Source organism: Octodon degus, unplaced genomic scaffold, assembly GCF_000260255.1.
Source record: "Octodon degus isolate 3935 unplaced genomic scaffold, OctDeg1.0 scaffold00033, whole genome shotgun sequence".
Taxonomy (NCBI): domain Eukaryota; kingdom Metazoa; phylum Chordata; class Mammalia; order Rodentia; family Octodontidae; genus Octodon; species Octodon degus.
Window position 1 is genome coordinate 16810714 of NW_004524609.1, and position 22395 is coordinate 16833108.

The window sequence follows — 22395 nt, forward strand, 5'->3', positions numbered from 1 at the left end:
AAAGTCCTGAGTTTGAAAAAAAAAAAAAAAAAGATATTAGCAAAAAGATCAGGAACACGTGGGGCTTGTGGGCTAGCTCAGTTGTTTAAGCACCTACTGGGGCAAACCCAGTCAGGCACAAGGGACTGCGGTTCAATCCCCAGCTACCAGACCCACCCTTAAGACAGCCTAAGCCAGCCAAAAAAAAAAAAAAAAGAATCAAGACTGCATCTGCCACTCTGCTTCAGTCTCCTGTAATCTAGAAGTCCTAGCTCATGCCATCAGCTGTGACATTGGCCAGCTGCCCTGCAGAAAATCCCTACTCTGGGATTCAGGGTGTAGTACTTGCCTGGTATATTCCAGGATGCTGGATGGGATACCCAGCATTGCAGAAAAAGAAAGAATAATCCCTACTCTGTTTTGTTTCTGAAATGGGCTCTTGCTGTGTACTACTGGGGCTGACCTTGGGCCCCTGCCTCAGCTTCCCAGGCAGCTAAGACTACAGTACACAACACTTTTTCTGGGTTGGTCTAGGCCTCATGTGTGAAGAGTGAGTCTAGAGTGTGTAACTCTAGCACCCTTGCAGTAACCCTTGCCCCTCTGCTCTTGACCGTAGCTGGGGGACTCCTAGTATAGACAGTGCCTCACCAGAACCTTTCTATGTATTAGGGAATCCAGAGCATTTTGACATGAGCACCAAGAAAGTGCAGCTCCTGGCCTCGACTTTGCTGGCTATAATTCTTTATGGAAACAGAGTGAGCTGTAGTGCTTCCTGCCCTGCCTGCCTCACATGAATCCCTCAGAGAAAGAGTGAGATCTTGCGCTCTGCTCTGACTCCCTGCCTGGGCTGCTCCACACTGAGGGGTCACGGGAGAACTGAGAGGCCTTCTCGGCTGCTAGCTGCCAGGGCTGTGCAGATCTCACACCCATTTTTTAGGCTGCTCTCAGGGCCTATAAATGGCCCCTTCCCAGCCCACAGGGCCTTGGATGTGTGGGGTTGCAGCCATTTTGGCTGCTGCCCGTGATCCACTGCAGCAGCTGCTGGGCTGCCTGGGGCTCCAGATCCTCCTCAATAATCAGCTTTGTGAGTCAGAAGCAGCAGCTGCCCGACTGCCCAGGCCTCTCGGGAAAAGACAAGGACTGGATTAGATGGGAACAGTTAATGGAAAATGAAGAGGGAGGGCAATAAAGAGGGAGGGTGAAGGTTGGGACAGAAGGAGGACCCAAAGATATGTGTCCCCCCTACTCCCTGACCTAGGGCCTTGCTCCCAGGCCATCTAGGAAAGGGCTGGGGAGCCAGATGTGGCAGCACACACCTGTAATTCCAGAGTGCTGAGACTCAGCTGAGGCAGGAGGATCACAAATTCAATCCTGACCTTAGCAATTTATCAAAAGTCTGTTTCCAAATAAATAAAGGGTAGCTAGGGATGTAGAACAGTGCAAAGATCAAAATGCTGGGGACATGAGCCTCCTGGGGAGCAACTGATGTCTAAATTCTCTGGCTCAGTAGATTCTCTAAGGACAGCCCTTGCAGGGCCTGAACTCCATTTACTGTCCCTGCCCTTCAAAACACCCACTTTCCTTAAGAGAATGTGCACCTATCTGGATAATGGGCCCCTATTTTAATACCACCATCGACTCTAGAACATTAGAAACTTCTTGGGCTCAAAAGCCTTGTAGAGAAGTGCTGTGACCCAGAAATCAAGATGTCACTGTGGGCCACTAACTGCCATCCTGGACTTTAGTCTAGAACCTGCTGCTGGGTGACAAAAGGCCCAGGCCTAAATGGGCTGCTGGAGTGGCCTGGGATTAGTCCAGATGCCCATGCCTGGGTCCAGGAGCTGACAGGTGAAGCCAAATCCCAAACACAGGAACAAATAGAACACGTCAGCACACGCCCAGACCCTTCCCCTGGCCGGGACAGCAGGCCTGGCTCTGTCCTCCCAGATACACACAACTACCCTCCCCAGGCTGGGCAGGAGCCACTCTAATGACACAATTAGTCACCCACTTGTCAAGCAAAGAGCCTGCTCAGAGGGGGGTCTGGCATAAAGAAAAATGCCCCTGAGGCCAGTCCCCTCCTCTCCCCTCTCTCCAGTGTTAACCATTGTGTCCAGGAGAGGTCAGAATGGGCATCTGCAGGCACTGACACTGTCCCTGCTGCCCTCCCCACTACACAGAGGCTCTCAGCGACAAAATAAAGTGTCACAGTCTGTAGGGAGACCCGAAATGGTGGTCAGCACTAGCCAAGGGGGTGGTGTCCTGGGACTACGGCACTAAGGGGTTTCAGGTCTGAAGAGATGACTGGGAAGGAGCAAAGGGTTGGCTGGGAGTGGGCAAGGGATGTCCTGTAGTGCCAGGGCCTAGTTGGTGGCCAACACCAGAGTGGCCCTGGGCAGAGGTGGAGAAGGCCCACCTGAGGGTCTCTGAAGCTCTGAGTGGCAACCCTGAGAGGGCGTGGGGGAGCACATTAAGGCCCACCTGCAGCCTGAAAAGCCTAACCAGCAGGGTAAGAGACCACTCCACAAGCTTTGGGAATAGTAACCACGCATGTGGTTTAATACCTGGATGCAGGCAGGCAGACAGCAATAAGGCTGGGAACAAAGAGAAGTGGGCCCCTTCTATTGGGATGGAAAGAAGGCAGGGGATATTAGATAGGAAGATTTCAATAAACATCTGTGGTCAAAGTTCTATGGCTGTCTTGCACCTCAGTAGTCAGGGTCCTTTCAGGTTGGTCCAAATTTTCAAGACCTCTCCAGATGTCCAAGACCTGCAAGACCCAAGACCCGCAAAACTCCTTGACCTATCTTGTTTCCTTCAGGATATCCAGTGCTATGGAAGACCTCTTCATTGCTGAACCGAGTTCCCCCTTAGACTAGTAGTAGCTAGTCTGGCAAGCGGGTTGGGTTTGGGGAGAGTCCAGTTGGATCGGAACCTTACAAAAAGGACAATAAAAACGACTGCAATGGTCATGTCCGGCCCTGTGGGCCTCACAAAACGCCACATCGACTCTGGAATGTAGATTTCAAGTTGGCCTAAAAAAGAGGCAGCTTTCGTTCCCTCCCCTCCCCGAAGTACTCTATTTGCAACATCCAGACAACTCCTATTGCGGGTCTCGAAAGAAGCCACGTGCATGTGGCTTGGGGAACTGGTGGGCGCAGAGGAGGACAGCAGGGACTGAAGCAAAATCCCAGGCTCTCGATGGCCTGCGAGCAGCGAGAGGCCCCACCCGACCCGACCCAGCCGGGGCGGCTCCCCGGCTCCCGGCGCCCAGGGGCGGAGGAGCGGAGGAAGGAAACGAGCAAACTCTAGGAGCTCGTCGCTAGGCGGTACTTTCTGGGGGAGGGTGGCGAGTCTTAGGGCTGAGACTGCACGCCCCGACCCTTGCGTCCCTTCCCGAGGCGGCTGGGCCCGGAGGCTCACGGCAGGACATCAGGGGCGCAGCCCTTGGGGAGGGAAGGGTCCGGTGCATACCTGCCGGGGCTCTGCCGTCAGCTCCTCCACCTCTGCCGGCGCTGCAGCTTGCTCCCCGGGCCCCTCCGGGCCCTCGGGTTCTCCGGGTCCCGCGGGCTCCGGGGCGCAGGGACTGGGCGGCGTCGGGGTCCCGGTGGCCTCCACTGGGGGCGCTGGCTTTGGGGCCTCCCCGCGCCGCAGCACCAACCAGGCAAGCAGCAGCGCTAGCACCGTGATCAGCGCAGGGAGCGCGGCCAGCAGCTCGGCTGGCGCCTCCATCGCGCCCTGCCGCCCGGAGCCGCAGGCTCGCTGGGACCCCTAGGGAACCCGCCGCGCCCCGCCCCGGGGCGGAGCCTACGTCTTACCCCCGCCCCCTACCCGGAGAGGGCGTGACTTACAGGGAAAAAAACCCCTAATTCCAGGGGGGCGCAGGAGCTCAGGCCCTGACCTGGCTGGAAGGTCTGATGCTTTGCGGAACAATTTAATCTGATTATCTGAGCTCAGGCTCCGATTGCAAACCACTGAGAGGTTCTCATTACTCAGATGCCCCGAGTTTATCATCTTCAGGAATCACTTCAGTTGTGCACTGTTCACCTTGGAGCAGTCGGCAAAATGTAGCCGGAGGACAGCAAGGTCGTTAACTCCGGAAGAGCTATGGAAACAGCGGCCGGATTGTTTTTAAGACAAGCAATACCCGAGCAAAGCCTGCCTTTTGCCAGCGCTGTTTACGTGGTGGAGGGTAGGGAGTGAGGGGTGTTTCAACTGCTGGTGCCTCTCAGCACCGGCCTACGGTGCTTCCACCTCTCCGGTGGAGGCAGGGGCTGTCCTCAAAGTTCCCTCCCAGGCAGAAGCCCGCAGCCTTTCACAGGGGCCCTGTGACACAAGGCTGCTTCCCAAAGACAAAATCCATCGCCAGGGCCTGGGGGGTGAACACTTCCTTGCTGGCGTTTCTCTGTACACTTCTGAGACGACAGAATGAGTGAAAGGAAGGCTATAGTTTTTCTTTCCTCCAAACCTTCCCGGGTTGTTGAACAGTGTTACACTAGAAGCAACTATGCTGAAATTAAAATAAAAAGGTACTTCCCTACTATACACCACCCAACCCTGGGCAGTTTATTGGGCTGCCCGACACAGTGCCTCATGCCAAAGGCAGGCTTCCAGCTGAGCAAGATGGCACACACCTGTAGCAGCTGCTACTAGAACCCCAAGGCAGGAAGTTCCTTGAGCCCAGGAGGAGTTTGAGTCTAGTCTGGGCAACATAGTCAGACAGTTTCAAATAAAGGAAAAAGCCAAAAGCAAGGTACCAGTTTTTGCTTAGTGTGCATCTAATAATTTGAGATATAAACTGAGATGCTAGGTGGGGTGCTTCTTTAAAAATACAAGATACAGGGGCTGGGGAGATAGCTCAGTAGAATAAGCGCTTCCCTGGCAAGTACAAGGGCCCGAGTTCAATCCCCGGTTCCGCCAAAAAAAACACAACAGGATACAAGGCTGGCCAAATAGCTCAGTGGATTAAAGTGCCTGGCAGGCAGGCGCAGGGGCCAGGGATTCAATCCCTGGTCGTGCTGAGGAGGGCAATTGAGACTGGGTGTGGTAGCGCATGCCTGTAATCCCAGCTCTTTGGAGGCTGTAAACAGGAGGATCACTTGGAGTCTGATCTAGTAGTGAGACCCTAAACATCTTGTAGACCTCTCCCTAAAATAAAAAAATACAAGATACAGACCTACCGTTGGCTGCTATATGAGGTCTGGTTATGGCAGACTCCCATGCCGCAGGGAACAGCTTCCTCCTGCTGCATCTCATGTGGCTGTAAGGAAGATGCACTTACTTTTAGTGGTTGATGAAAATGGTGTGTTCGTACACACCTGTAATCCCAGCACTTTGGAAGCTGAGGCACGACTGCTAGATCTGAGGTGGGTCTAGCTACAAGTCAATCCTAGAACAGGCAGTAAGAGCCTGTCTCAAAACAAAAAGGTGGAATGGGCTTTGTCCCTAGGCTGCTTCTGGCTTTTGGCCACTGTGGGAGTTCTGGGCAAACCGGGTCTTATTTTAATTCCTTTTGCTCACTGCTTTAAGGTCATTTTTTAATTTAATATACTATTTAAATATATATTTAATATGAAAAGCTAGAGCACCACAAGTGCTTTCTCCCAACCCTAAATTCTGGCTTTGGCCCTCACATATATGGAATGCGTTCTTATCCACCCTTTTCACAAAGTTATGGGAGCTCAGGAATTATAAAGTCAAAAATATACAAATCTTTGTTATTATTATAGGATTTTTTTTTCCATGAATGAAATTACCATGGACCATGAACTTGGAAAAAATCAAAAGGAATTTACAATATTATTTATCTTTAAAGTTCATTTAAGATATATATATATATATATATATATATATATTTTTTTTTTTTTTCCTTTCTTTCTTTTTTGGTGGAACTGGGGATTGAACTCAGGCCCTTGCACTTGCCAGGCAAGCACTTATTCTACTGAGCCATCTCCCCAGCCCTTAAGGTATATTTCTAAGAGGTCTTGTTCTGACAAACCATTGTGTTCTATTGATTTTCTACTGAAAATGACAGAGCAATGCAAAACACAACCCCAAATCCAGTTGCTTTATTTAAAAAGGAACAAGTTTCATCTAAGTGAAAGTTAAAAAATACCAACCCAATGGTAGACCCCACAGGCATTTCTCGGCAGACAACACAAGGGACACAGAACCAAGACTGCATGGTGTTTGACAACTACAGGAGCCAAGTTCTGTGGATTCCATCACCGTGGAGATGAGCAGGACAGGGCTGGTTTCTGGGGGACGGGGCACAGGGCACCTTGGTGATTCCCATTTTTGATCTAACAGTGAGACAAATCTGAGAACTACCAAATTTATACATTGAATTTGTGTTCATCTAGTTTTGCTATATTCATCTAGTTTTGTTGAAAACAATGTAACATCAACAGGACATTTTGACAAAAGCCAAGAGGGAGAAGCCCAACTCCCCAAACCCACTGGGAGAATCAGTGCACACGTCCCAGCCCACACGTCCCAGCAGCTGGTCTGGGGAAAGCTACACACAACTATGAGCCTACAGCTGCGTCTCACATGCTCCTTCTAGGCAGCACTTCTACAACACTGACGGACTCTGGCACCCCATCCCATTCTGTCTAAAATCCTAGGTTCAAGGCTGGGTCCTGGGTTTGTACAGCACACTGACAACTGGCTGTGCACTTTCATTTAAAGGCCTCCAGAAGCTACTTTACAAAGAAACTGTCCAGATGCAGCATGCTGGTGTAGGTCTAGTCATGCCCCTTCGTGAGGAACTGGTCCCTTGTGTTTAGTGAGGACTACACTTGTTTTGGCTGTGAAGTGTGCACACTCTCATCTCCTCCCCTTATGAAGGTCAGCAGCAGCAAGCACAAGATCAGGAACCCAGGCTTGTCCCTGTCATATCTCCTGTATGCAGAGCAGTCTTGCCTTCCAAGCGCTGGGATTACAGGTGCATGTCACCACACCTGACTGTCACTAGAACTTTTGCTGTATGCTCGGATTATTAAGCTGTGGGCAGTGTAGGAATAAAATGTGACTGTGATTGATGTTCCTACCTAGGGGGTCCCCTGTAAGAGCCTGGCCTCAGCATCCCTAAACAACAACCCTGGAGCCACCTGTGCAGGTGCGCTGGATTCTCCTGGCCTGATGGGAGCTGCATTTTCAGGGGCCCAGAGCCCTCTTGATGTCCTGGGTCCTATTCATGTCACTCCTCCCCAGCCTTCCAACACTCCCTTTCCAACAAACAGCTCTTTGGGTTTCAGACCAGTGGCTGTTCTGGAGAATAATCCCTGGAAATAGGCTCTCCTTGAATCCTGCTCTTGCCTCCTGCGGACTTGACTCAAAGGAGGTGCACAGACCAGGTGGGAGAGAAGATGGGAGCTCGGAACACCTGTGCCCCGGCTCCCCCACCTCACTCTGCCTCCACAGTGGAGTGCAGAGTCCTTGGTCTGAATAAAACAAAATACCCTGTAATTAGTTATAGGGTGACACGAGCATCACATAATCTGTGCTGTCCAGCACTGTCAGGAGAGAGGACTGCAGCCCGGTCCCTCCTTCCTGCTGGTGTTTAGCAACCAGGAAGCATCTCTAGCATCTGAAGAACTGGGAAACTTGAGTTTTCAGTTTCAAATTTGTGCTCCATCACCCAGGTCACTGGCAACATGTCCTACTGCGCCCCCTGGTGGCAAAGAGCCCCTCTTTCGGCTGAAGTTTAAGAGGAAGTAGGATACCTCCATAGCAAGGGAAGTGGGGAGACTCTTTAAAAGATGGCAAGAAGTCGTCAAAAGCTGGAGCCGTCGCTGGGCAGGCTGTGCACTCCTCTAATCCAGCTTTGAGAGAGGTTGAGGCAAGTTCCAGGCCAGCCTGGACACAGTGGAGAATTCTTATAAAACAAAGGGGCTGGGGATGCAGTCCAGCGGTACAGTGCTTCACTGGCGTGGGCTCTGGGTCCCATCCCCAGTATTTGGATGGGGCAAAATAACCCCAAAACAAAAACATGAAGATGAGTATCTTCAGTATTACTAGAGCGCTCCAACTTTTGAGGGCCTGACCTGCTCCCAGACACGCACATCCTGGCCCACCTGAGGCCCAGGGAGCTGCCGCTGAGGGAGGGAAGGCCACACTTGACTGGGAGCTGCACCCTTCAGGGAGGTTTCCCTAACCCAGTCCCATGCTGGGCTGGGCGTTCAGGGTGCAGTAAGCCGAGATGAAGAAATCAGGACCTGCCTCCGAGAGCAAAGGTGCACAACCCGAGTCAGGGAATGACAACCTATTTTTCTTGAATTTAGAGACAGATTAAGGCAAGCAGGTGAATCTAGAGGGCGAGACAGCACATCTGCTGGTCAATCCCCAAGTTTTCCACCAGAGCTTTGCCAAAACACCCACAGTCTGTCACCCTTCTTCTGAGTGTAACGCAAATGTCGGACACTCATATGACAAAGTCCCTTACAGAGGTGGGGAGAATGGGCTGCTGGAACATGGTCTGTTTATAACTGAATTTCTGAGATAAAAACACACTCAGCACCTTCCTTGCCCTGTGAGCAAGCTGGTGTCACCCCTACCCCAAAATGCACCACACCAAACATCCCTGAACTTTCGCAGCCTGAGTGCAGAGAAAGATGAAGACTGCTGAGGCAGTCCTGAGCGGCGGGTGATGGTGCCAGGCACACAGCGGGTCTCTGCCTCTGCATGCATCCTTGGCTCGGCGCCATCCAGGAGGGCAGCGCACACTCTTGGGCTTCTTGCGCATGGCTGCTGCCCTCATAGGTCTGAGTGCACTTGCCTTGCCCGGGATCTCTGCTGGTGCAGCCACCGTTCCTTACCGAGCAGGGAGGGGAACAGACACCCCTCCAGCCTCTGGGTCCACTCGCGTGGTTTTACAAAAGGTGATAGAACTTTCTTACCCAACGTCATGGTAGCGTCAGTGTTTCACTGAGCTGGCCGAACTTTTAAACTTCTTGGTAATCTAGTCTTAGCAAGCAGTAAAACCAGCATCTGACCGGACAGGAGCTTGGACCAGAGAAGGGAGATCCAAATTCAAAGAACACAAAGAAGTAGGAGCAGAAGACGTGAGAACTGAGTTGGGTGGCTGCCAACAGCTCACACAGAGCCACCTCAGGGAGTCTCTTTATTTGCTCAGGGGTGAGCCCGGCCTCCACATGTGTCCCTAATCCTGCCAAGGAAAGTACAACCACCTGTCATCAGCATGTACACAGTATAGCTGGCCACGGTGCTGGACGGCAATGTTAACAGCTGAGCCTGGGTCCCCATGCTGATGTGACGCAAGGGCTCTCTACAAACCTTTCCTACGCACTGCAAAGTCACCCATCATGTACAGATGCAAGCCTCTAACAGAAACAACTCAGAGGCAGAAGAAACCTAAGCACGGCTGTGGAAGGACCACTAGCACCGAGAAGCACTCATTCTAGTCAGCTTCCTTGAATGAGACTCTGATGCTCTCCAGGGAATTCCAGCTGGATCACAGGGGATGCAGAGAAGACGACAGAAAGGAATGTGGGTCCTGAGCCTGCACGGCTCATTCTAAGAATAAAACAGGAACGTCACCCACAGCAGTCCAGGACTTCAGACACTGAGAAGGCTGGGGACTTCAGCATTTTACTACCTTCCCCTAGCCTCATCTCTCAATATCCCCACCAGTGTGCAGAAAAAGGCTCTCTGGGACTGCAGGACCCCAAAGGTACATGGCAGGGACAACCTGCACTACAGGCCTGTCACATGCTGCACAGGGCAGGATCTGACAGATAGATGCCCTTACTGCTTTTGAAGGTGAGGTGTAGCTAATGCAGATCTAATCTGGTATGAAAAGCAAACAAAATTTCAAGACATTCTTGAGATATTATAAGAAAAGTCAGGCATAGTGGTACAGGCCTGTAATTTCAGCACTCAGGAGGGAGGCTGAGGAAAGAGGATCACTGCAAGTTTAAGGCCGGGCTGGGCTGCATACTGAACTCAAGGCCAGTCTAGCCTATAAGCAAGTTCCTTTCTCAAAAGCAAAACTAAATGATAAAGCAAATAAAAATAAAGATGTGTGCCGGATATGGTGTCATACACCTGTAATCCAGGGCTTAGGGGCCAAAGGTGGGCTGGGGCAGGAGGATTTCTGTGAGTTCAAGGCCAGCCTGGGCTACACAGGGAAATCCTATCTGAAAACCACCAAAGATGTGATTTTTTTTTTTTTTTTTTGGAACCGGGAATTGAACTCAGGCCCTTGCACTTGCCAAAGAAGTGCTTATTCCACTGAGCCATCTCCCCAGCCCCAAAGATGTGATTTAAAAAAAAAAAAAAATGTGCAAAAAAAAAGGGGGGGGACACCTGCTTGTTAGCTTAGTTGTTTAAGTGCCTACTCATGCAAATGCAGTCAGGCGCAGGATACCAAGGTTCGATCCCCACCTCCACCTGCATTATTAGACCTGCCCTTAAGGCAGCCTGAGCCAGCCAAAAAAAAAAAAAAAAAAAAAAAAGAAGAAAGAAAAAAGAAAACAAAAAAACTGAGACCTTTGCTGTTGTCTGGCTTGGCTTGAGCACCCAAAGCAGCAATGGCAAAGTGGGAAAAGCAGCCCTGCCCAAGGGTCTTCAGAAGCTGCCAGACAATACTTCCGGTATCTCCCCTTTCCCCCAGGCCACTTTGCCCCCATCAGCGTCCAGCAGTGAAGCCACTGCTCTCCCCAGGATTTGGGTGAGGAGCAGCAGGGGAGGTTCTGCTACTACCAAAGGCGCAGGTGCTGGAGATACAAAACGGACTCATTTTATTACAGGCGTAAGGGTCTCTTGCTCTGCCCACCACAAGCGAGCCATGCTGACTTGCCCAGCAGCACAGGAAGAGCAACTGTAGCACACACTGGCAAACGTCCTCCTGCTCCGGTGTGCAGTGCCCACCCCAGGCCTGTAGGATGCGCCAGGCTGCGCCCCTGGGCCCTGCCCCTCGTGAGTGTCCTGTACCCAGACAGCGGTGTGCGTGGTCACCTGGAAGAGCTGCGCTCTTTGCTCACACAGTCGTCCTGTGAGGTGGTATCCCCGTTGCCCACCATGCTGCATGTTCTCCTCTTCTTCCTGCGGTGCATTGTCCCCTCGCCTTCTGACCCCGACTCACACTGGGCACAGGAAAGGAAAACGAGAGTTCAAGGGGGATGTGACCATTTCTCCACAAAACCAACCTGTGCCAAGACGGCACTGAGCACTGTCTGCCAGGAGCAAAGCAGCCACACAGGAGTTCCCAGCCCTGCCTGGGCGTCCACACACGCATGGGCTCCCTCAGAGCTCAGACTCCTCGAAAGATGCTGGTCTTTCCTGGCACGCTTATGGATGCCCCACTGCAAAATACTTCATAGCTGGCATTCTGAGATTGCTCTGGCATTTCATTGCACCAACAATGAGCTCAATGGGTCAAAGTGCACAGGCGCAAGTTCCCTTCCCTGTCCCGATGGAAAAAGACTGAATCAGTAGAGTCTTAGAGGGAGAGGAGAGAGAGAAGATCAGAGCTAGGTGCGGTGGCATAAGACTCCAGCAGTCAGGAGACCAAGGCACGGGGATCATCACAAATCTGAGACTAATCTAGGCTAAAGCCTGTTACACAGCAAGAGTCTGTCTCAAAAAAAAAAAAAAAAAGACAAAAATTAGCCAGCTAAGGTTATCTATAAGGATAGCTCTCACACTTGGGAGGAAGGAGGATCCTAAGTTTGAGGCCAGCTGATTGCACAGTGAGCTAAAGGCTGGCCTGGGGCCAGGGAGACAGCTCAGTGGCACAAGACCCTGCCTGACAAGTGCAAGGTCATTAGTTCAATTCCCAGTATCCACCCGCCCCCAAAAAAGGCTCGCCTAGACTACACAATGAGTCTACTTCACAATAAAAATGAATTGGGGGAACCACCTGCTCAGGCCTCCCCTCCTGTCCCTCTCTTGGACAGGAGCTTTCTTTCCCCCAATAAATATATTCTTCTCATAAAAAAATTAATGCAAATAAAATTTTTTAAAAGGTAGGGGATTTCATTTGCTAAGAGGTTAAACCATCTTACCTATCCTACTATTTCAGATTAACTGAAGCTGATTTTCTGGATCTACAGTATACTATCTGCAGGGGAAATTCTTCGCATGTACTTTGAGGTTAATGGGACATGAATCGGAATCATGAAACTGCTATTTGCTAGCTATGTAATGCTGAGCCATATAATCCTAAATACCCTACATCTTGGTGGTTAGCTGTCAGCCATCAGGTGGGCAAAGCTTGCCCATCTGCAGGAACAGCGACTCTCATGACCCTTAGGCAGAGGCAGGCTAATGTACACAGATGCCTCCAGCCCAAGGTCCCGTGCAGAAGAGCCAGGCCTCCCTCACCTCAGAGTCCGAGTCCGAGGAGCTGGAGCTGGAGGAACTGGAGGAGTCACTGGAGCTGTCGGAGGCAATGCCTGTGGATTCCTGGAGGTCAACAGCATCTGCTAGGACTGCCAGCTCGGGGTGCTCCTGCTTTAAGATCCTAAGAGGCAAGAGACGTTCTCAGCGCTGAGACAGTGCAATGACTTGACTCAAATCAAGATCTACACTGCATGGAGACACCTCAAGTGCCCGATGTTGACTCGGTGACTCTATACACTGCCCCACACCAGAGCAAAGCAGGCCGCCCACTTCCAAAGGAGACTCCATTCTAGTGCCACGCAATTCCCATCGCCTGCCTGCTGCACAGCTGCTTAGGAGGCAGTGTTCCTTTGGGTTGGACTCAGTTTTCTTTCTTTTCCTGTTTTTTTCCTAGTTTCTGAAACTTTCCTAGCTGTTTTGGTTTTTTAACCTTTCATTTTCACAGCACAGCACTAATGACAGGAGTTGGGTCTGGTTAGATTCTACTTGGAAGAGCAGAAACAATTATGTTTGTAAGACCTGCCGCCTGTTAAGGCCCTGCAGCGACCTTGCAGAGCACATGCTGGCCGACAGGTGGGCCGCAAGAGCCCGGGGTCCAGTGGAACAGGAGCTACCACCCTTGCGGCCTCTCAGAGGGAACAGGTGCACTGAACAAGCCAGAATCCCTCTCTTACCCCGAGAGCCGGTCCCTCCAGGTCAGGGTTGGGACACAGTGGCACGGGGAGGCTGGGGGTGACTTGCACTGCCGCTGCCCGTGCTGTATCTGGTCTGTGGATAAACAGAGGAGCTAAGTCTCCAGGGCAGTCACCTCACTCACAAGAACTTAAGGCAGTTAAGTTCAAATGGGAAGTGCTTCTGGGTGAGAAAAACAAATAACCAAAGAAAAACCTAAGCAAAAGGGTTTATTTTACTAGAGCTAGCTTTCAAAAGCAAACAAGCAAACAGACAACAAAACATAGAGAAATAATTGCAATCACGACCATGTTTTGACCGAGTGCCTTTGAACACACATGCAGAGGCTCCCCCGCCACCTGCAGGCTGCAGACAACCTGAGAGCTGGCCCTGACCTTGCTGCTCTCTCCCCTGCCAGCCTGGCCCAGCATGTCCCAGGCCTCTGTACAGAAGCTCAGCACGCCGTACAGCAGGGGTGGGGTCTTTGGATCTCTGGGACAGGAGTCAGAACAAAGCAAAAATAAGAGAGAAGTACGTCTCACCTATACCATTTCCTCGATAACTTTGGTCTTCCTCTTACCGTCTTGTGCCACACAACGGGGAAGTTAGTGCTGCTGGCAAAATTCTGGGTGATGGCAATGGTCGTGTCAAGATTGAGGACAACATGCCACCAGCCTCCTGAAATCCAACCAATAGACAGTTCAAGAAGTTTGGTCCTCCACAATCACAGCCCTTTCATCAACATCTATGGCTGCTTTCCTGCTAGAAGGCAGAGCCAAGCAACCTGACAATCTGAGCCTAAAATACCTGCTCTGGCTCTTTACCAAGATTTTGAGTCCTAGTAATCCAAAATTATGTTCCCCAAAACTGTAAAGGCAGAAAGTCCAACTGCTGCGAGGCTACTCATCCTAATCACTTTTTTTTTTAAATTTTATTTATTTATGTGTGTGTGTGTGGCCAGCTCAGCCCACCAGAGGGCGGGGCTGGCTGGCATGTGGTGCTGGGGGATTGAACCGCGGTCCCCATGCTCGGCCAAGCCTGTTCTTAAGTAGGTGCTTTAGACCACTGAGCCATCTCACCAGCCCCCTAATCACTTTTTAAAAATGCATTTAGTACAGGGTCTCGTTACATAGATCAGACTCGTAGTGATCCTCCTGTTTTCAGCCTCCCAAGTGCTGGGATTACAGGTGTGCGCCATCATGCCCACTCTCCTAATCACTTTTTGAGCCAGGGGGTCTTCACTATGTAGCCCAAGCTGGTCTTGAACTCATGGCCATCCTCCTAAGTGCTGGGATTACAGGTGTGTGCCACCCTGCTCAACCCTTAATCATTTTTTGAAAGCTTCACCTATTAAAGGTGTAATTGTCAGGTGTGGGTGTTCCTGACTCAACTGTATCAAAACCCTGCTTCACAGAAATTAGCATAGATTGTTACCCTGAGGAGATCCTAGGTAAGTACGAGGGACAGTTGCTCTCATTCTGCATAAGAGCTGCCCTGCTTGAGATGCAACTACAGTGTCACCACAGGATGTCACTTCATGTATCTGACAAGCATAGAACATTTTTTTCAACTCATTCTATATATAGTTTTACTCCAAAATGACAGCACAAATTACTGTATCAAGGAATGTACCAGTAAGGCAGGAGGATCCTTGAAAGTTCAAGACCAGTCTGGACTACAAAGTGAGCTCAAGGCCAGCCTGAACTGCATAGAGACCTTGTCTCAAGACAAAAACAATGTACCAGGTGGAGTGTAGCTCAGGGGCAAAGCACTTGCCTAGTGTATACATGGCCTGGGTTCAAAGGCCAGTTAAGGAGCTTAACTGTACCTGGGACAAAGACAGTCTCTCCTGGTTTCTGTAAGATTTCCAGGGGTTTGAATTCAGGTGGCCAAGTTGGAAGCTGTGTCCGGGGATAAATAACATTAAACCATGTAATGGCTTCATCTTGCTGGTTCCCGCCTTCTTCTCGGGTCACCTTGATGAGCTCCCGGGGGGTGCTTGTTGGGAAGAGGCACCAGCGCTTGTGGCCTTGCACTAAGGCATTCCAGGCACTGGTTCCCAGAGGGTCAATGTGAATCCCAGTTCCAGAACGTGGTGGCCCCATGACAAACCACCTAAACGAAAAAAAACAAGATGTGAAGGGGTTTTAAAGACTGAAATTCTGCTGGGTGTGGGGGTACACAGGTGTGGTAGTGTAGACCTATAATCCCAGCACTCCAGAGGCTGAGGCAGGAGGATCACTACAAATTCAAAGCCAACCTGGACTACGTAGTGAGTTCAAAGGTCAGCCTTGAACCATACAAGGAAATCCTGTCTCAAAAAAAAGAAAAAAAAAAAATCAAGTTCTTACTACATATTATACATTTCGATATTTTAGAGACAACAAATTTTGGTGCACAGAAGCATTAAGTGAATTGTGCACTGAATGATCTCAAAAAAAAAAAAAAAATCACTGAAGGAGCATAATTGCTGAAATTTCCCCAAGAGATCAGTGAATCAGCTTCAACAACACATGTAAATCACCTGGGGAGTCTGACTAATTCTGATATCCCAGGGCATCCCAGACCAATTAAATCAGTCTCCCCCAAGTTAAGGGGCAGCCATGGGAGACCCACTCGCTGTCTGGGAGATCGGCAGACTGCACTCTGGTACCTGAAGCTGTTGGGAGTGAGACCTTCGGCACCGAGCAGCAGAAGATTTTACCTGTAAGGAGGCCTCCGCTTTTCCCCTGCATATTGGAATAGGTCATCGGTGAAAAACTTGGGCACCTTGTAGTCCTCCAAAAGTTTCCTTCTCTTGGGGTGTTCACCATAGCTACTATCAAAGATGTAAAGGGGGCTGTCATCCCGAGTGCTCTCCATGTACTCAATGTAGTATTTCATCTTCATCTTCACCGAATAGCCATCGTTATCCTCTCCACACTTGAACTTCTGGTTGCGGTACTTCCTTTTTAGGCGCTCCAGAGTCCATTTCTCCTGGGCAGACCAGCCTTCTTGGGCATTCAGTAAAACCACGGGCTTGTAAGGTCTTTCGTATCGCTCCACGAATTCTTCCACGGACAGCTGTAAAGCATCTGCCCTTTCCACGTTATCCTAAGAGAATTAGAAAAGAGCTGTCTAGTTAAAAAAAAAAAAAAAAAAAAAAAAAAAAGGACCGATGATATAGCAACAAATAAAGGCCATGGCTTCAAATCCTAGTAAAAAAAAAAAAAAAAAAAAAAAGTCCGGTGGCAGATAAAGGTGTCTCCCAGAGCTAATTAGCAATGACATACATCGGCAATGAACGTGTCTCGCTCCCCTTGGGAGGGGCACGTGCGAGCGGGCACGTCGGGCCCGGAGCCACAGCATCTCCCACGTGTGGGTTTTGACAGCCGGGTCCTCTGGCCCCGCCGCCCGAGTGGTCAGAGGCAACCCCGCCACCTGGTTGGGAGGAGGGAGCCCGGCTGTCCGTCTGGACCTCAGAGATCGCGAAATCTGCGAGGCCCGCGCTCTGGACGCCGGGGAAGGTGTGGACGCCCGGCCCCGCGCCCGAGCCCGCTCACCGCCACGGCCGCAGGGTTCAGAGGGAAGCTCTCGTAGTAGTTGTGCCGAGTCCAATCCAGCGAGTCCTTGAGCTCCGGCCGCGCACTCCGCTTGGCCTCGCGGATCCGCTTCTTGCTCTTGTGGTTCATCCTGCAGGGTCACCAGCTGATTCCGCAACGACCTCGGTGCAGCTCGCTTCCTGCCACTAAGGCGCCCTTCCCGACCAGGGCGTTGGCAACGAGGCAACGACAGCACCTAGACGCCCTTCGCTCGGGTCCCACGCCTTTAAAGCCGCCTTCCAGAAAATTCACTCCCCAGCCTCCTCCCGAGCCGCGGGTTGGACGTAAGGCAACTGTTCTCCCCGCCCCACCGCATCTCGCGGTCCGCCATTGGCTTCCGCAGCTCTCAGCTCCACCTTCACAAGAGCCCAGTGGGCGCCATGTTGAGAAGGTCACAGCGTGGGGGTGGAGCCATACCGTCACTCTCCCTTGCGTCACTTCCTGTGCACGTCCCACTTCCGGCTGCGCTCCGCTTCTCTACTGCCCTCTTGTGGCCCAGTGGCCCCAGGGGGTCTTGCTCTTCTTACATTGTCGGGGATTGTGAGCCTTGGGCTGGTGCTGTGCTGCGCGTAGAGTGATCGCCCGCGTAGGGCGTTTTTCTTCTCGCGGTCGGGCGGGGCGGCGCAGAGCCACGTGGAGTCGGAGAGGCGGCTGCAGCCGACTGGGCGTCACGCCAACGCACCCTGGCAGCCCGGCGCTCGGCTGGCCCGCGGCCCGCCGACGGCCCTGCGGGCGAGCACAGTCCCCGAAGCCATGTGGCCCGGGCCCAGCGCTTCCGGTTCTCGGGGGAGAAGGGCTCGGGAGCCGAGGATGCTGTGCTGGAGATCCGCGTCCCGCAGGTGCGTGCCGTGCCCTGCGCGGTTCTCGGCTGACCTGGTCGGGGTGGTGAAGCGGGAGGGGCCTCAGCTCTGCGGCTTCCCGCTTAGGTAGGCTCCCGGGGCCGAAGGTTTGTGCTGGAGCCCTTTGGCAGACCCAGTGTCCTAGTAGGACTCCGGGCCCGAGCTAGGAAAGGCTCTTCTCACGTCGTCGGATGTGTGTGTGTGTGTTTTTTTTTTTTTTTTTTTGGTTTTCTGAGATTATCCTTGTCTAAAAGGCTTCTCAGTTCATCCTCCCCCCCCACCCCCGCCTTCGGTTTTGAGAATTGATGGCAGGGATGGCATGCGAAGAGCTCCACAGCACCACGTCATATTTCTCTGGGTGTCCAAATAAAGTTCCTTGGCTTGTCTCTGGTTTCTTCCTTTGAACTCATAGCAGCCAGAGATTTATTCGTTCTGCTTTTCAACAGGCAGAACCAGTTTGAGAGGAGTTAGAAGGCTGGAGTAGAACTCATTTCCAGTAGCCTTTAAATGGCGTCACGTTAAAATACTCAGGAATCTCTAAAGTGAGGGGAGTATGTGAACATTCTGGCCACGAATAAGGGCCCCGTTTTCGTTTTTCAAGACGGCCTCGCCGTGCAGTTCCCCTGGCCTTAAGCTCTCTTTATATGCAGCTCGGTCTCGAACTCGCAGTGATCCTCCTGGCTCTGCCTCAGTGCTGGAATTACAGGCGTGTGCCACCACCACTCGCAGCATAGGGCCCCCGTTTAGTGCCCAAATGTGCCCAACTCCTTCCTGGTTAGACATCCTTCACTGGGTGAAGTTTGTGGTACACCGCCCCCTCACTTAATGCCTAGCATCCTGTCTCCTTTCCGCCCATACTGGAGTGCCGGCTTTTGGCCTGCGCTATAGCCTCAGCCAGTTATTATCTACTGTTCGAGATAGCGTCTTGCTGGTTAGCTCAGGCTGGCCTTCAGTTTGCAGCGTGCCTCCCGCCCCAGCCTCCTGAGTGGTAGGATTTCAGGGGTGTGTCACCATGCCTGGCTTTTATTTTTTGAGACAGGAGGGCCTCACTAAATTGCTCAAATTGGGTTTTAAACTGTAGTCCTCCTGCCTCAGCCTCCCAGAGGATTCTGGGATTGCCCCCCCCCATAGCCTTTTCTGCCACCCATAGCAGGAGCAGTTTTATTGCTAATACTGGGTGCTTTGTGCCTGGCATTGAGTACTTTTTCTCCTGATGGAGACACTATTTTGCAGTTGAGGAACCAAAGCACTGACAGATAAGTAAGTAACCTGTGCAAGATCACACAGCTAGTATAAAAGTCGGGAGGGGCCAGGGAGATAGCTCAGTAGGATAAGTGCTTGCCTGGCAAGCACAAGGACCTGAGTTCAATCCCTGGTTATGAAAAAAAAACAACACAAAAGTCAGGAGGACTTTGAACCCAGGTAGGCTTACTGTGGACGTGAGTTGTGATGTCTTGCCTCTAAGCGGCATGCGCTCATGATTCTAGCTGCCCACAGCCTCTGAGGGCTGCCCTCCTTCCAGCCTGATTCGGCTTTGCTCACTGTGTCCCAGGACTGTGCACACGACTTACCCTTTAGCATAGCCTGCAAATTGCACAGTGTCCAGTCTCTTCCTGTTGCACTTTGAATAAATTCTTAACTCAGTCTGTGCTCAGCAAGACCCACAGGCCAGGTCCTTGCCTTACCTCTTCGGAGCCATCCTTACCACACCAAGGGCTATTTCTCCAGCCAGGAGGGCCTTTGACTCTTATCTGCAACAGCCATCTCAAGGTGCCCTCACCCTATTCCATTATGTTCTTAATCCTGGTTTACTATTTGTGGCATTTATCACTAACAAAAAATCTTTTATTGCCAGGGATATAGCTCAGCAGCATAAGCACCTGTGGCAAATGCAAGGTCCTGAGTTCAGTCTCTGGCACTGCAAAAAATCTCTTTGTTGCTTGTGTCCAGTAGGCTGCACTCTCAGTGCTCTTGGTTCTCAGGTACTGTTGAGATGCGTGTAGAATGCATGGAGAGCTGTGAAGTGTTTCATCACACTGCATTGCTGTTCTGTAGGCCTCACAGCTTGGGGCCCAGAGAGTGGAATTGTCATTTTTCTAATGGATGCCAGTGCCTGACACTGGTTACGGTAGACAGCCCTGCTTCCAGCAGGCTTTCACAGCATGCACCTTTTTCAGGTCCTGCATCTCCAGTATGGCATGTATGTCTGGCCTTGTGCGGCGGTCCTGGCCCAGTACCTCTGGTTTCACAGACGAGTTCTGCCAGGCAAAGCTGTATTAGAGGTATGAGGGTCCCTGCTCCTGGAGTACTGGGTTATGCGCAGTTGGTCTGCACACTCCTTACCAGGCTTGCTTTAAAGTGGGTGGTGCAGCCACAAGTCTGTTAAGTGTTTTAAAAAAAAGTGATAGGGGCTGGGGAGATAGCTCAGTTGAATAAGTGCTTGACTGGCAAGTGCAAGGTTTTGAGTTCAATCCCCAGCTCCACCAAAAAAAAAAAAAAAAAAAAGTGATAGAGGTGGCCCATAACACATAAAATAATTTAGACCTTCAGTTTGATGACTCCTAAAGGAAACTTGTTGACTTTCTTCTTGGCCCGGACAGCAGTCTCTGATGGCCTTTCCAAGGGTGGATGACGCAGTCATCCAGGCTGTACTAGAGCACTTCAAATGCTTCTCACAATTGGGCTGCCATTATGACAGAAACAAGTTTTTTGTTCTTTTGGTCCCAAAAACTGAACTCAGGTGCTTGGGGGGTACGAGGCTGCTGAGCTACATCCCTGGCCCTCTGAATTTCAGCAAAGGTCTAGGGGCTTGGGAAGTCCAAGATCAAGACCTTGATTCTGGCACAAGACTGCACCTCTTGTGTTTTCAACACTCCAGGGCCTTTTTTTTTTGAGACAGGGACTAGACTATGTTGCTCAGGCTGGCCTCAGCTAATCCTCCTGCCTCAGCTTCCCAAGTGCTGGGATGTGTCCCAGTGTGCCTGGCTTCCAGGGCCTCTAAGGGGCACTAATCCCAAAGCACCTCCTAGAGGCCTGCATCACTGTGGTATTTAGGTAGGCACAAAACATTGGTCATCAGCATAGCCCTTTGCGCGTCAGAGGCTGACAGCCTTAAAAGCTATCCCTCCCCAGTTTTCTCACCACTCCATCTGGCTTTGCTGAAGGCTTAGAAAAATCTTACCGTGTGTTGTAGAAATAGTACTTTCATGCTGATTCTTGGCTTAAAGTATTCCTGTTAAGATACTCACAAAAATATTTCTATGCCTGTCCATTCCCAAACTAGAAAATGCCAACCTTTTTTTTTTCTTTTTTGAACAGGGAATCCAACTCGGGACCTCAGGCTTGCCAGGCAGATGAGTCATATGCCTGGCCACCTCCTTTTCAGCAAGTCCTTATTCATTTGGTATCTTTACAAAATTGCCTCTATTTTCAAAGCCCAGTTAGCAAGTTTCCTTTAATAGAAGGCTGCAGACCTATTTTGCTCTAGTAAAGCAATTAACTTCAGGACCACAGCTAATGATACATGCCTGTTACCACTGTTAGCATCCTAGAGTGGCAGCTTTTAGAGCACGCTAAAGGCTGAAAGCCACAACGTAAAGCAGGTATCTCATAACTGCCTTTTGCATTGTAATTGAACTGCCCGGTATGCATTACTGAAGTTGGAAGCAATGTCCTTCCAAATGGAAAACTGGTATAATACGCACTCCTTAACCCAGTTATTAGAAAGGAGTTAACTTTTACCTGACAAGCATAAAACCCTGAACTTTTTTTTTTTTGGTGGAACTGGGGATTGAACTCAGGCCCTTGCACTTGCCAGGGAAGCGCTTAGTCTGCTGAGCCATCTCCCCAGCCCAAAACCCTGAACTTCTTAAAAAGACAAAACCCAGGAAAATAGATGCTCCCTCCTACCTCGGGTTTATTCAGCTCTATACTACCTTTCAGGTCTTCCTAGGACTTACCATGTTACAATTTGTTAAAGAATATGAAGAAATTTATCTAAGACCAAGTTATTTGCCATTCCAAGTAATTTTGAAATGCCATCTTCCATTTTTAAAAACTAGATTGGAGCTGGAGTGAGCCTTCCAGGAATCTTGGCTGCAAAATGTGGTGCTGAAGTGATACTATCAGACAGCTCAGAGCTGCCTCACTGTCTAGAAATCTGCCGGCAAAGCTGCCAGATGAATAACGTACCACAAGTGGATGTTGTAGGGCTCACTTGGGGTCATGTAGGTCGGGATCTTCTGGCTATACCACCACAAGATATAATTCTTGCATCTGATGTGTTCTTTGAACCGGAAGGTAAACTTTTTGTTGCCTAGTAAGTTTGACCAGAGATATCGCAGAATTAGCCTCCTTAAAGAAATGCCTTTTTCCTTAGATTTTGAAGACATTTTAAGTACAGTGTACTTTTTGATGCAGAAGAACCCCAAGGTTCAGCTGTGGTCTACCTATCAGGTTAGAAGGTATGAACAATTCTTATAATTTCATTATAAGGGGCCAAACAGGCAGTTTTTAAACCTTTTTTTCTTTTTTAAAGTGCTGACTGGTCACTGGAAGCGCTGCTCTACAAGTGGGATATGACCTGTGTCCATATTCCTCTGGAGTCCTTTGATGCAGATAAGGAAGATATAGCAGAGTCTACACTTCCAGGAAGACATACAGTTGAAATGCTAGTCATCTCCTTTGGAAAGACTCTCTGAATTATGTATGCCTCTAAGGGATTACCAGACAATGCCAGAACCCGACCACTTCAGCTTCAAATGAGCCTGCAGATGGACAGATGTGTTGGTCTTGGACTGTCACCTAGAAACATTAATGGGCTAACATTAACTATGGTGAACAATTAAAGCACAATGTGTAAGGACTTGGATTATTCTTTTTTTTTGTTTGTTTTTGCTGGAACCAGGGATTGAACTCAGGCCCTTGTACTTGCCAGGCAGGCGCTTATTCTACTGAGC

General features: G+C 50.5%; 3 protein-coding genes across 11 annotated transcripts in view; 1 reads left to right on the top strand and 2 right to left on the bottom strand.

Moving 5' to 3' along the window:
- The window catches only part of Mxra7 (matrix remodeling associated 7), a 35960-nt gene extending 32207 nt beyond the window's left edge, over positions 1–3753 (bottom strand). For all 4 annotated transcript variants that reach the window (XM_023714161.1, XM_023714163.1, XM_023714164.1 and 1 more), the window contains exon 1: positions 3454–3753. In XM_023714161.1, coding sequence (XP_023569929.1) covers positions 3454–3711 — 258 coding nt within the window. In that variant the 5' untranslated portion in view covers positions 3712–3753. The remainder of the gene's footprint in view (positions 1–3453) is intronic.
- Positions 3754–6031: 2278 nt separating this feature from the next.
- On the bottom strand, positions 6032–17190 carry Jmjd6 (arginine demethylase and lysine hydroxylase). Of its 2 annotated transcripts, XM_004630137.2 has the most exons (7): positions 16560–17190; positions 15722–16110; positions 14846–15132; positions 13560–13695; positions 12328–12466; positions 10960–11087; positions 6032–9148 (listed from the first exon to the last, which is right to left on the bottom strand). In XM_004630137.2, exons 1-7 carry the CDS (start codon positions 16686–16688, stop codon positions 9112–9114), a joined length of 1245 nt encoding a protein of 414 aa, XP_004630194.1. In that variant the 5' UTR covers positions 16689–17190; the 3' UTR covers positions 6032–9111. The 2 variants fall into 2 exon arrangements, with proteins under 2 accessions (XP_004630194.1, XP_023569796.1); XM_023714028.1 differs by lacking the exons at positions 6032–9148; positions 10960–11087 and adding an exon at positions 13020–13113 and having other exon boundaries at positions 12334–12466.
- A 25-nt stretch (positions 17191–17215) lies between these two features.
- Mettl23 (methyltransferase like 23) lies at positions 17216–22307 on the top strand. 5 transcript variants are annotated; one of them, XM_023714031.1, is made up of 7 exons: positions 17370–17437; positions 18671–18729; positions 18832–18859; positions 19615–19719; positions 21499–21736; positions 21816–21900; positions 21975–22307. In XM_023714031.1, exons 4-7 carry the CDS (start codon positions 19636–19638, stop codon positions 22135–22137), a joined length of 570 nt encoding a protein of 189 aa, XP_023569799.1. In that variant the 5' UTR covers positions 17370–17437; positions 18671–18729; positions 18832–18859; positions 19615–19635; the 3' UTR covers positions 22138–22307. The 5 variants fall into 5 exon arrangements, with proteins under 5 accessions (XP_004630195.1, XP_023569797.1, XP_023569799.1 ...); XM_023714029.1 differs by lacking the exons at positions 18671–18729; positions 18832–18859 and adding an exon at positions 19293–19419 and having other exon boundaries at positions 17367–17437; XM_023714030.1 differs by lacking the exons at positions 17370–17437; positions 18671–18729; positions 18832–18859 and adding exons at positions 18882–19207; positions 19293–19419.
- Positions 22308–22395: the final 88 nt, after the last annotated feature.

What these genes read in the sequence shown, in the direction of transcription:
- Jmjd6 (XM_004630137.2), bottom strand. Translation starts at nt 16,688, where the DNA reads ATGAACCACAAGAGCAAGAAGCGGATCCGCGAGGCCAAGCGGAGTGCG. An exon ending in TGAACCCTGCGGCCGTGGCG is followed by an intron (nt 16,111 to 16,559) that starts GTGAGCGGGCTC and finishes TAATTCTCTTAG; the next exon opens with GATAACGTGGAAAGGGCAGA. An exon ending in TTATCGAGGAAATGGTATAG is followed by an intron (nt 12,467 to 13,559) that starts GTGAGACGTACT and finishes CTTGCCTCTTAG; the next exon opens with GATCTTAAAGCAGGAGCACC.
- Mettl23 (XM_023714029.1), top strand. Translation starts at nt 17,409, where the DNA reads ATGCTGTGCTGGAGATCCGCGTCCCGCAG. An exon ending in TGTGTTCTTTGAACCGGAAG is followed by an intron (nt 21,737 to 21,815) that starts GTAAACTTTTTG and finishes CTTTTTCCTTAG; the next exon opens with ATTTTGAAGACATTTTAAGT. An exon ending in TCTACCTATCAGGTTAGAAG is followed by an intron (nt 21,901 to 21,974) that starts GTATGAACAATT and finishes TCTTTTTTAAAG; the next exon opens with TGCTGACTGGTCACTGGAAG.